Source organism: Spermophilus citellus (assembly GCF_964194105.1).
Source record: "Spermophilus citellus genome assembly, chromosome: 4".
Lineage (NCBI taxonomy): Eukaryota > Metazoa > Chordata > Mammalia > Rodentia > Sciuridae > Spermophilus > Spermophilus citellus.
Window position 1 is genome coordinate 155,348,596 of NC_138185.1, and position 13,851 is coordinate 155,362,446.

Consider the following 13,851-nt stretch of genomic DNA (forward strand, 5'->3'; position numbering starts at 1 on the left):
ACCATATTCTGTGCCACAGAACAGTTGTGTTCTCCCTTGCTCCTTTACACCATGGCCTTATTTCAACTCTTAAATAACACAGCCTCAGGTCTGCACATTGGCTGTCCTCTTTACCTCTGAGCCCCTGTCTTTGAATTGCGGGCTCCTTATTCTCATTCAGATCCCAGATCTCATTCAGATCCCTTCCTCAGAAGGGTCAGGCCATTCCTGACCCTTCTTACTCCCAACCCTCTATCACTCTTTACAAATACTCAAACTTTGTGAAATTACTCTATGACAAGTTTGATTTTTATTGTCCATCTCCTCTGACTAGCTGGTAAGATCCACAAGGGCAGGGACCTTATACACCTTATTTGCGATGACTCTGGTGCCTAGCACATTTCTGACACATAGAAGTCAGTCAATAAGTATTTTTTTTGAAAAAAGAATGGATTTTTCAAAAGGGGTGGGAGAATTATAGACCTCATTTATGTAAGGAAATAGCAACAGTAGTTTTGAAAGAGTTTGAATCAATTCATGTCTGAAGCGACTAATGAATCATTGCTTTGAACTGCATAGCCTCAGATAGCTAGATTGCCCTTTGGGGTTTCTTTCAGTACAAGGGTGCTGAAAGACATGCCCATTTGCAGGTGGCTGCTGTTGATGGGGCAGATTCCATGCATGGCGTGGGATTTATGGGTTTGATAGCTTTGAATTCAGATGTCTGCTGCTCTGGGGTGATAGAAATATGGGCGTACTCAACAGCCTTGAGACACCAGCTGCCCTAAGCATGAAAAAGATATTTTGCAAATAGATAAGCCCTAATTATCCTGTTCCTACTGACTTTGTTTACCTTAAAGAACACTTCCTGACAATAGGTCCTTTGATGTCTTCCCCTTAAATAAAGAATTTGCAGGCCTTTTTTCCTTGGTTCAAGAACAGACCCATCAGGTCCAATCTGTCCACCAGGCCCCTGCTATAAACTATTTTTCATGTCTTTTTTCTTTTATTTCTTATTAATCATTTCCAACTTTTAGTTTCTCAGCTGGCTCATACCTCCGTGCATTTATCTAATCCATTGAATAGGACACAGTGACAAATTTACTTTTGACTGCTTATTTTTTATTATTGTGCTTTCTGAAGCTAGCACATCAAGCAACACTCAAGACTCAGGACTGCCATACTGAGCTTGTTTTTGTGGTGGAAACAATGTGAGGTTGACATATCAGTGGTCTGGTGCATCACATTTACTACATTTTTCTAAAATGCTTCAATTTTTTTTTTAATGACTGTCCTTTGCTGAAAAGAAACTTCTAATATCTGTTTTCCACCTCAGGGTATATTATTTAACAAAATGGAAATATTTAAATATGCTGGATAATGTTACAAAATGGAATCATCTATTGGAATTCAGGGAAATATATTAGACTCCTTGCTTAAATGTCAGAGTCTATAGCTAAAACTATTCAACATTAGAATTCTTCTCCAATTATTTTCCAGATTTAATGATTTCCTTACTTAGTAAGTATTGATAAACTGAACTCCTTTTGCATAGAATGCTTTTCTTTCCCTCAATTTCTACATAGGATTATATGTAATTCTTAGTATCTTTTCTGGGAGCAGTAGAAATGGTAAAGCAATTCGAGACCCAGGAGGTGTCTTATCTTCCCATTATCCTTGGGCAGAGTCCCACCATGCCAGGGTTCACAAGAAGAAGATTAGTGAGTACTATAATCTCTTGTAATAAAAAGAACAAGGAGAGAGACCTCAGTAACAAGCTGGTCCTCCCATTTTTATCTATTGTTATTTGACTTGGATATTTTGATGTGGGATGTGTATGGAAAGAGGAGTTGAACATGGGAGAGAACTGTGTCATGGGTCAGGAGACTTTCTGTTTCTTGAATAAATCTTGCTTAGAATGCATATTTGTTGCAACTACAGAGAAAACTATTGCCCTAACCCCAGGTGGGCAATCCAAGACCAGGAAACTTCAAAATCACATAAGCCAAATCTGTCTTTATTTTCCTTTGAAGTTGCTCCAGACTCCAGTGAGCTTTGGCTACTGAAAAAAAGAAAAATATTGAAATTCCCTAATAACAATGGACCCCATATCAAGCCTTTGTCACCTGCTTTGTAAGCTATAATTTTTACATGATTTGCAAGTGCTATGTAAATGCAATGGGGCATTTCACTCTTCCTGAGGAACATCCAGTGTTCTTCAGGACTGACCACAGACAGTCTAGAGTTCTGAAAACACATGTGATTATATAGCTTACATCTTCAGAGCATCAGGTATCTTCACATCATGGAAGAAGGGTTTTCTTTGCATTGCCAGAAAGAGTACAAAGAGGCTTTGAGTCCCAGGTATGTCCCTATCTCATGCTGTAGGCTGGGATGAGTCACATTCTAATCCACTTGGAGCCACCAATATCCAAATCTCAATTAACGTCTTGTGTTTCGTTCACTATGCCCTCACACCTCCATGTATTTGCATCTCCTTGGATTGGGAAAACCCACCCCCTTTCACCTATTTGGTTCCTCCTGCTCTTTTGAGAGCCAATCTCAGTCTTAGTTCACCTAGGGAGGCTTTGGACTCCAGTGTCCATCAGCCCTCTGTGTTTCCCTGTCTCAGAACACAAATCATACCAAAGCAGAACTTTTTTCTTTGTTGTCTGTCCCACTTAAGGATGGAAACAAGGTTTGTTTTTTGTTTGTTTGTTTGTTTTTTAATTACCTCTTCACTTGTGCCCCCTAGAATACATGACCAGAAGAAAAGGCGTACAAAGTGTTTGCTGAGTGAATAAATGAATTAGAAAGTCAGAGACTTGGTGCAGGAGATGTTGTTACAGGGGACTCAGGAGCTTTATAGTTGAACAAGTCTGAGGTGACACTGGGAAAGAGGAGGGATGCATGCTGAAGTTTTTAGGGAAACAGGAGAGGAAGGCCTTTCATTAAGCCTACTCTGTTCTAATACTTGGATGTGGGCTTCACCAGGCTGTGGGGGCACTCACTTCTCTCCTTGAGGCTGTGGTTCCATTTGGAGCTTCATTGGAAGCTTTTTCACCTGAGAGGCTTACCAAGGTTCTTTTGGGTACTGTTAGAACACCAGCCACCAGAGGCATGGGAAGATTCAAGGACCTCTCAGAGTCCTTTCATCCTGATGCCTCATGGGCACTGGTGAGCGGTAGAGATACAAGAGGCTAGAGAGAGGCTGAGTGGTGTTACAGAGAGAAGGGATGAGTGGGACAGGGCAGGCTGAGGAAGCTCCTGCTACCACCCTGGCCTTTCACTCGGGTACATGAGGTCTCCTTTGTGATTGAGAAAACAAGTCTGTGTGTGGTTTAACATCCTGCTTTGAGTCAGAGTAGGAGAATGTTCAAATTGAAAAGATCAAGAGCCTAGTGAATTCTAAACTTTCTGTTCTAACAAAATAATATTATTTAGTTTAAAAAAAAAAGAAAAGAAACTGTTGAGCAGAACTTCAATATACTAAAGAAATTAAAAGTTCAGGTGAGATCGAAGGAGAGGGAAGAAATGCTCTTTGTTCAGGTTTCCTCTCATTACCTGTAACAACCTTGTTAGATCCTGAAGCCACTATGCCCTCCTCCATCATGGTACAGACTTAGAGCTAGGGCCAGGCATGTCCAAGTATCTGAGGGAGGAAGCCCAACCAGGAAGTGCTCCCCATGATGCCTTCAGGAGACCCGGGTGTCCTGGAGGAATGGTAACCTAGAAGCAGGCAGCACCCGGCTCTCTGCTCTGAACACTAGGGCCACATGAGGACATTGATGTTTCCAGTGTCATTCTTACCTATCCCCTCAATTGAAGAAAGAAGAATTTTACCCAGAAAGTCTGATAGGACTGAAAGGAAAATCCCAGATCTCAACTTTATACAATGGACACAGGCCTGGAAAAAGTTGCATGCTAATTAAATCAGTTAAACTAAATGAGATTTAAGGGGACCAGGTAGCCCAGTATCTTGAATGTAATTCTTCATTCCTTAGTCAGTTTTGTTTTTTTTTTGTTTTTTTTGTTTTTTTTTTAGGAATTTAGATCTCCATATGCTGAGATTTCCCAAGACAGGGAAGCTCAGCATATTTACCTGTTCCAGAAGATGGAGGAGTGACAGATCCTGGGCTGTCATCTTCAGGCTCTGAGACAGTGACAGTGGGGACTGTGTCAGGACTTGGCTTCAGACAGATATCTTGCTTCTCGGGAGAGTTCTCTTGAGTAACAGCTGCGAAAGAAGTTTCGATCTCCGTCAGCGTGATTTTGACTGGGGCAGTGATCAAAGGAGCACTGTGCTGCCCCTCTGAGAGATCATCCATGTAAGGAGCCAAGGTAGATTCTTCAAATAAGTGGTCCTTGATGACTTTTCCCTCCACAGGAGCTGGTTTGTCAGGTCCACGAACCCCTTCTGGTTTTGTTGAGATTTCAGTGTCTTTGTTCTTAAAATCCAAGTCTTTTTCTTCTAACTCGGGGAGATGCTGTTCCTGACCTTTCCCCTCCTCTGGCCTGGTTATGTCCATGTATTTATAGGCTTCCGCTTTCATCTGGTCCAGGGGGTCAACTAGGATCTTGTTCACTTCAGTGGACTCTGCAGGCGTCATTTCTATTCCAGAATCTGAACTGAATAAGCCACGAGACTCCATCCCAGGCACATCTGGTAAGGAGGCGCCAGGAGTCCCCAACTCCTCAGGGTTCTCTGAAGTGGAGATGTGGCCATTTTCCTTCTGAAGAATTCCAGTGAAATATGTAGAATCCTCCTGGGGTGCGTAAGAGATGTCAGAAATCAGAGACGTGTAACATGCTCCTTCCCCATCTTGTCGTGTTGTTGAGGACCGATCCAGGGCACTGGAGACAGCAGCCATGCCTGTCAATCAAAACAGCAACAGACTGTGAGTGGGGTACCTGAGTTTAGATCTCACTCCTGCCTAACCCCCCAGCCAGCCCTGCCTCACAGAGGAACAGCATCCATTCTTCTCAAGAATGTGCCCTTGGATCACTGGCAGCAAACTAATTTTCTTTGTCTCCCTGATAGGCCACATCTCTGGTGTTTTCTAAGGGGCAGAGCCCAATGACTCATATAAGCTTCCAGGTCCAGAAACAGATTCCAAAGGACTAGAAGAGTGATTTTTAACATCTACTACTTCAACACACAGTAACAATTTAACAAAAAATAAACCCTCTTCCCAGCTAAAGTCTTAATGGCTCTTTAAGTAGAGGTGGAAATGTAGGTAAGTTGGAAATACAATAGTGTAGTTGGCTACTCAGGATTTGGGCTTCACCAGGCTGTGGGGGTACTCACTTCTCTCCTTGAGGACTAGTCTTGGAGACTTGAAGAGCTGGGAGAGGCCACAGGAGACCCTTGGCTCTGCCCTGTCACTCAGGGACTTCTGCTCCTTTTGGATGGGCTACATCCATTTTATTTTTTAAGGTCCTCAGGGGTCTCCTAGTTCTGGGCCTCACCCCAAAGTTGTTATCACATTAATGCTGTATTTCCTTATTTCTTCAGGTTCCTCCCTCATTTTGTTTTCCTCTTTCTTCACTCCTCTACTACCAAATACTTCCTTTCCAGTTAAATCAAATGCTCTACTATGGATTCCTTCCTTCCACCGGTGGTGCTAAGGGCAAAACAAATTTCCAAGTTTGAGTGTAGAGAATGTTTTCACCTTGCCATCATTTTAGCAAAAAAAAAATTATATATATATATATATATATATATATATATATATATACACACATACATACATAAATAGTGAACAGAAAAAGAAACCCCTCTATTGTTTACCCTCTATTGTTCTTCTTTGTCATAAAATTCTGCCAGAGAATAAAACTAACATTTTTTTTAAGGATTTACTGTGTGGTAAGCAGTAGAATTTTTACCTACTTCTTTTTAAAAACAATTTAGTGATCATTTATAGCAATTTTGTAAATTAGATTCCACACTCCGAACACCAGTGTACAAACACATTACACATATGCATAAACACATACAACGCACACACAGGATCCACAGTATAAAAGCCCTTGAGACACACTCGAGAATAAACCGGACTAAGGCACCAACTCCTACAAAAATAATCAAAGTAGTATTACTAACATAATAAGACCAATAGATGTGAGTGCTTGCTACAGCAGTCGTAATTTCAATCTTTTCATTTATTTTGACTCATCTATTCATTGACTCAATACTTGAAAGTTGGCAACATTGTTAGTTTCATCTTCAAGATGAGAAAGCTAAGAAACAAAGGGTTAAAGAACTCAGCTCTCCTGGGCAGTAAGTGGTGGAATCAGGATTCAAACCCAACCTATAAGCCAGAAAATCTCCAGGAATGCTTTGCACCTCCTTAAATAAGTTTATAAAGTTCTTTTTCCCTAAATAATTTTGCTTTAGCATTAAGAACAATAAATGTAACTTTTGTCTTTCCCTAGCTTCCTTCTTGATTGCAATAAGCCTTTTTTTTTTTTTTTTTTTTTTTTGGTCCATGGGGAATGGAATAACACAAAACTTCTTCCCTTGCTTGCCCTCTTCTGTCTCAGAATTTTGGCATTAGCTGTTTTCCTTTCTTGGAACTATCTTCCTCCAGATACTCGCATACCTAATTCCTTTATCTCTAAATTTTGGCTCTAATGTCACCTCTTTAAGTAAGAGGAATTAGATCCTGTACCTCAAATCACAACCTGCTCTGCGCTCCTTACTCCCTGGGAATCCTGTTCCCTTCTACCCTTCTCTACTTTTTTTTTCCTTATATCACTTATCTCCTTCTCGTATACTGTATAACGAACTCTTTTACCTACTATTTATCAATTTTCCCTTCTTGCTAGGTATGCTCCATAAAAACAGGAATATTTGACTATTTTGCTCACTAATGTAACCCAGAAAATAGAACAAGTCCTGGCACATAGTAGGTACTCAGTAAATATTTGTAAAATGAAGAAAATCATTATGAAGTTTAGAATTAAACATGAACATCAGAGTTATGTGAGAAGACGTGTTAGAAGTTCCTGCAAATTGATAATAACACTCACATCATTCACCAAATAGCCAAATTTGTGAACAACAGACCAGTTCAAATCTGTTCATTTCAGCTAGGCTTCTAATAGCACTTCCTCAAAAAAAGACTGCCTTAAAACAAACAAACAAACAAACAAACAAAACACTCAGTTGTAAAAGGAATAATAGCAATGATTGGCCATATTACCCAAACATACATTGACCATCAAAAGAAGTGATGAAATTTAAATCCATGAGTGTACACACACCTTTACCCTATAGAATTCTTAAAATTTCTTTCATTATATCACTCAGCCTACAGGTAGACCTCACTGGAGACAGGGAAATTAATCTGAGATATTTCACTGAAGATATTTGTATCCTGAGATTCTCTGCCACAATTATTTGCAAGTAAGGAGTTTGTCCATGGGTATTATTAGTCTGGAGGTGTGGTAAATGAGAAGGGAATGCTCCACTGTCATCATCAAACTGTCCCATTGCATTCCATCAAAAACTTCCATTGCAGGGGCCACCATAGGGCTCCTGAACATTATCGCCTGTACAGGCATGCTGAATATCCTTCCAGCCCACTGTCTCCTGACCCCAGAGTTATCACACTCAACATAGAGTTCTCTTGTTCAGCACCCAGACTAGGACTCTGCCCTGTCTGACTGGGTAATCCTTCAACTCTGTAGCCTGGTGTTGGAGACAGTGTAAATTCTACCATCCTACAGCCAGCCTCCCCTGCTCCTCTTACTTACTCTCCACTGCAGGCATGCAAAGCCCTTCACACTTGTTTGACTAGATTTTCTAGCCCCTTTCATTCTCCAATTCAAACATTAAGCTCCAGTTATAAACAGCTCATCACTTCTCTGACACTTCATCCTTCCAGTCTCTACATACAAATCTCCCTTCAACTTCAAGCCATTAAAAATGGTACCCGCCTATAATCCCAGCAGCTCAGGAGGCTGAAGCAGGAGGATCCCAAGTTCAAAGCTAGCCTCAGCAAAAGCGAGGCACTAAGCAACCCAGTGAGACCCTATCTCTAAATAAAATACAAAATAGGACTGGGGATGAGGCTCAGTGGTCAAGTGCCCCTGAGTTCAATCCCCAGTACCCCAAAAAATAAAAAAGAAAAGGAAAAAACAGATAATAATCTTAAATGCCACCTTCATCCATTTGGGCTGCTTATAACAAAATTACCATAAACTAGATAATTTATAAATGACAGAAATTTATTCTGGAGGCTGGGAAGTCCAAGATTGAGGTACTGGTAGATTCATTGTCTGGTTTTGCTGTAACCTCTCATGGTGGAAAAAGTGAGGGATCTCTGAATGGTCTCTTATATGAGCACAAACCTTATGACCTAATCACCACACCAATGTCCTCTCTTTCAAATACCATCACATTGAGGATGAAGATTTCAACATATACATTTTGGAGGGGGTACAAATACCCAGATCATAGCCCTGACCATACCTCTAGGGCCAGACTCTTTCTTATTTTTCTCTTTCCTCACTTTTATAGCACTGAATTTATACTGCTTATATGGCCTATATGACATATGACATATATGTCCATGTTATTTTCTAAATTTTTCAATACCAAATGAATAAATGAGTGAATGGCCAATCAATCAACCAATCAATCACTAGACTTATTGTAAGCAGCTACTGAGTACAAAGTAAGACTAATTAATGCAAGTTACAAAGAGCACATTTTAACGTGGCATGTGAGAAGTAGGGTAAGAAATGAGTTGTTGGCAATGGAGAGGGGCTGTGTCTGAGAACAAGAGTGTTCTGATCCTGGTTGACCCTCAGACAGAGGTCAGAATCTGTCCAGGCAGGACCTAGTGTATTGTGGAAAGTTATATGTAAGAACCACAGAGGTTCTTTTCAACTTGCCATGATGTTTGTATTGATTGGATGTCGCTGTCTGACACAGCTTCCTTACTTCCTTTCCTCTAAAACATAATCAATATAATTTTCCCTGAGATGATGCCTCAGAGAATAACTGAGGGACCAGAATCTTGATTGCATCTATATTTTTTAAGAGACTATAACCAGAACCAACAATTGGGAAGAACTGCCAACCCTGAAATGTTTATATTGCCAGCTTTGTCTTACTCAGAAACTTTTGTGTCCCACCACAAAATTCGAAATTCGAAGGACGCCTTTCACATTCTACAAATACTGCCAGCTAGAGGAACAGTCATTTGAGCAAAGCTAGCGCCAATCACAATCCCAGAAGACACCATCCTAAACACCATAATCACAAGTGTTGAAAACTCAAAAGATCAAAATCCCTGCAGTCTAAAGTTATATAAAAAAAAAAATCACAATCTCAAAAGATTAGAATCCCAAATGTTGAAATCCTGAAAGCCCAAGTCCCCCAAATCACAATTCTCATGGAATAAAAAGGACAATGTAGAAGGTTTTGAGTGAGTTCTGGAGAAGGGGCTGGCATCTTTTTAGATGTACACAGAATAGCTGTATCCTATGAGATGCCCTGATACCAAAAGATGATGAAGCATGATTTGGGGTGTATCTGTGAGAGAGTTTTAGAGATTAGTGTCTGAGTCTCAGTGGACTAGGTGGGGCAAGGTCCACCATGTAGAAAATGGATGTGAATGCATTGTCTGAGGAGACTCATGGCCCTAAAAGAAAGAAAGCAGCTATTCATCATGCTGTAATACTTCAAAATATAGCTAATGGTTGTAAAAGTAGGCCAAGCTATGGACTACCACCAGACAACTGCTTATAATCTATGCCTATAATATAGTTTTTCATTCTCTTTCATTACTCTTTTCTCCCCATTATTTTACATTGTCGGCATGCTTTTTGCAATTTACAATCCTATGTATTTCAAATTTACTTCACTTCCTATACTATAAGGATAAATTTGTATTTCTTGCAAATTTTATTTCTTGAAAGCACATTATTACAATGATGACTTTGTGTTAAGCATTGTGCTTGTACATAAAAATGTTGAAACTTCTCAATAACTGAAGGAAGGTCATTTTTGTTCACTTGCATTTGTGAACAATTACATTTCTCCAGATATCATCTCTTCGGGCAGCTATATGGTGATAGTGACCTATTGTAGTTTTTGATCAGTCTCTTCAAAAAGACTTGGTTGTCTTGTCAAGTTTCTCAGATAACCACAGTTATAAAGCTGAGCACACACAATCACCAACCATAGTGACATGCATTTATATATTTTGCTTTTTGACTTATTTCTTTATGTGTAGAACTTTGTCTGCTCATAGATATTATGCTCTTATGCTGTCACTGGTATACCTGAGTGTTTAGACTAGCAAAAAACATGTTATTATTGTCTATTTTATTGTACAAAGTGGACTGTGCAATGTTCTGTCATGTTTTTATTTACTTTTCAAGTCAATCTCTTTTAAAATGTAAATACATACATTTTCACTAATCTTTATTATAGTTTTCAGAATTTTCTTTTTCAGGTTTATGGCCTAAACCTGTGTAAATCACACATATAATTCTTTTAATATTTTTTCACATATTTTAGATGTGTCCAGGTTAGAATCACCATAGAAACAATAAATAATCTAAATGCTTTGAATGTGGCCATGTCCTATATTCTTAAACTGAGCTAAATATCCTAAACAATTCTCAAGATTCTAATTTCTAAATTTGAAAAAAAAAATATATATATATATGAATTATAATGGTGCCTAGCAGATAGAACCCTTATAAACAGAAAGTCCTTCTGGACAGTAAATTACACGAGAGCAGAATCCTGTGGGGATTGTTGGCACTGAGAAGCAGAGCTGAGCCTGGAGGCTCAGGAAAGCCAATTAATTCTTGTCAGTGCTTCCTGCGGAGCTGGCAGATGTGGGAACTGAGGCAGAGAGCATAAGCCAATTGCCCCAGGTAGGAACCAATATTGTATATTGTTAAATACAAAGTCACAAAATAAATGTGCATTCTTTATCTAGAGTAGAAATTACTACTCTATGTATATAACCAAGGATTACTTTGCATGTCTGATTTCCTCATTCTCTCTGGTAGCCTCCCGGGCCATCTACAAGTCTGGTTTATGTGGAAGCATCAAGAATCAACATGGGGACCCACAGATGCCCTCTCAGGGGGTGGCTAGACAGGAAGGGCAGAGCAAATTCAGCTATCTGAATGCATTTACAGTGACTCTAATCCTCAGAGTTTCAATTTATTAGTAACTTTCAGGGAAGTATTTATAATAAAAATTGAAGGATTCATGGGTCATTATTTCTGGTCAAAAGCTAAACAGAAGAGGATGAAAATAAACAGAAACTATTGCATTAAATCACATGTGCTGATAAAATCAGGTTTTGTATCTACCAGTGTCATCGATCAGAAAAATGGATGGCAAATTCAGTAATGTCATAAAGAGTAGGTATTGTATTCTATTCTACTCTATTTTTAATTCTCTGGCAGTACTGAGGAACAGGATGACAAACATGATTTGCTTCAATCCTAAAATCCCGGTTCTTATCACTGATTCTCTCACATGAATGGAATCTATTCAAATTCGCAGCCTACTTAGGTAGCTTGTATTCTGGGTCTACTACAGTCAACTGTGATATTCTGGGTAAGCCACATCTTAGAGCCTTAATTTATCCATTTTTACCGTGGGGAGAATAATAGTTCCCACATTATTGGATCGTTATGAGGATAACATGAGATAATATGCTTTAATCTCTGCCTGACACATGCTCAATAAATGAAAGTTGTTGATTTTATTATTATCTCTATTTTGAAGGAAGGACACATCATTTGCAACATATTGCCATCTGTCCATTAGTTTGTTTCTTCATCTTTAATGACATACTATCAGGCGAGTTTGGGCCAAAGGAGTTGACGATAGCTGACCACCACTCACATTGCTCTCTGGACTTTGCCTTAGATGCGAAGGTCCCCAGAGTGCGAGAACACGGCTGTCTGCCTAATGCCTGATGTATGTTCATTAAGTACTTTTGAGTGATGCAACTGACATAGATCCTGTCATAAACTTGATAATGACTGCCTTGTGCATGAAAAGTTGAAATTTATCAAGACAATAGAAAAGGAGTGGCAGTGTCCAGTGCCCAGGGATGAGCTTCCTCTCTCGTGGAGGCAGCCCATTCTCACTCACTAGGGTCGACACGAGGGACCTGTGGCTTACCACCATACTTCCATAACTCAGTGCATCCTCTCTTACTGCTCTGAAATAGAAACAGAGAATGCCAGGAAACAGACTGATCATACCAAAAGGTTTTCTGGACACAGTGGTTGAATTGCTTCTACCTCTGCTTTCTAAAATTATAAAAGTAAAAAGTGCCATATACTGTATAGAGGACAGTATATGGAATAGAGGACATTATTCTTGTTATATTGAGAAATGTTTTAAAAATGGGGTGAACATAATTTTTTAAAAAAACTATAATAACAGTAAGAAGAGAGGTAAATGCAAAATTCAAAATTGAAAGCTGGAATCGGTGACCAGAATTGTGTCTGCATTCACCTTCCTCGATCCTTTGCCCTCAGGCTGCCCATGTGATGGATGGCGGTAGCCTGCACAGAAGTGAGGTTGAAGGCTTGTTCCCTGAGCACTCCTACTCATCTTTCCTGAGTGCTACACAATTAGCAGGCTCAGAGTACCGAGGCTGCGACACACTTGTCAACAGACGCTGCTGTGAGGGATGGATATGCCAGCAAGTTTCCAGGGGCCTCTATGTCATCTAAGGAACATTCTCCTTCTGAAATTAAGTGTCCTGTGGTTTAGCATGACAAATGGGCCCTGAGAAATCCAGGTACACCCATTATTTACCAGTTTCATCTATGTGATCAGTGAACAGAATAACATTTTAAAAAAATGAGTCTGCATTCTCCAGCAAAAGACTCAAGCACAAGACATGCTTGGGGGTTTAAGAACACGAATGACCACTCTTCTTTCCCTGACTCTGCCTTATTTAAAGGTTGACTGCCAAAATAGTAGATTTTGCTTTGGGGATTGCAAAATTCATGTTTCATAAAAATGATTCAGCAAAATGTTTTGGTTGTTTTGTTTTTCTCCTACAAAGATCCCGGGTTTGTGTTGCCTAGGAAGTTATCCGTTCAGCAAAAAAAGAAAAAAGAAAAAAAAATGTGTAAGGGGATTAACCTGCCCTAGCAGAAGGACTGCGGTTGAGGTCCATGGAGTTCCCAGAAGCACCTTGGAAAGCAGGAAGCCACAGAGGTTGAGAAGAGATGAGAGTGGAAGTTCTGCTGGGCCTGGGAGGGTAGCTGTTTTGATGTCAGTTTTTGTTTCACTATTTTGTTGTTGTTTTCCTGCTGTCTAAACATGGAAATGTGATTCTATGCCTTTCTTTAGGGAATAATCTTTGTTGTGAGGAAGGATGAAGGTGAATATTTATTTATAATTTACTTAGATCTTATGAAAAGTTCCTTGAAGCCCTACATAGATTTTCCATTGCTTTTTTAAATAACAGCTTTGGTGATATATGATTCATATAGCATAAATTTACTCTTTTAAAGTATACAATTTGGCAGTTTTTATATATTCAGAGTTATGTAACCTTCACCACTATCTTCTAACTCACCCACCTAATTGAGATGCATTCTACTCTTCATGTTTTCTATATAGAAAGACCACTAAGTTGCCTCCACCGTGCAAAGAATTACATTTGGAACAAAAAGAAGGTTGTCCCTGAACATCTTTCTATTGGTCATTTGGTGACAGAATTTTGGCTTTTGATTTCAAAAGAGAAAAATAACTTTCTTATTCACATTTCCTCAATATTACATATAAGATGAATAGTAACAAAAAAATGCATTATAAATTTGCCCAATAATAGTGCTTTTTTTCCATTCCCCACATAGAATTAT

General features: G+C 39.4%; 1 protein-coding gene across 1 annotated transcript in view; it reads right to left on the reverse strand.

The window, feature by feature from the left end:
• Positions 1 to 13,851, reverse strand: part of RTN1 (reticulon 1) — a 226,529-nt gene that overhangs the window by 112,361 nt on the left and 100,317 nt on the right. The window contains exon 2 of the mRNA XM_081290225.1: positions 4,082 to 4,852. Coding sequence (XP_081146351.1) covers positions 4,082 to 4,852 — 771 coding nt within the window. The remainder of the gene's footprint in view (positions 1 to 4,081; positions 4,853 to 13,851) is intronic.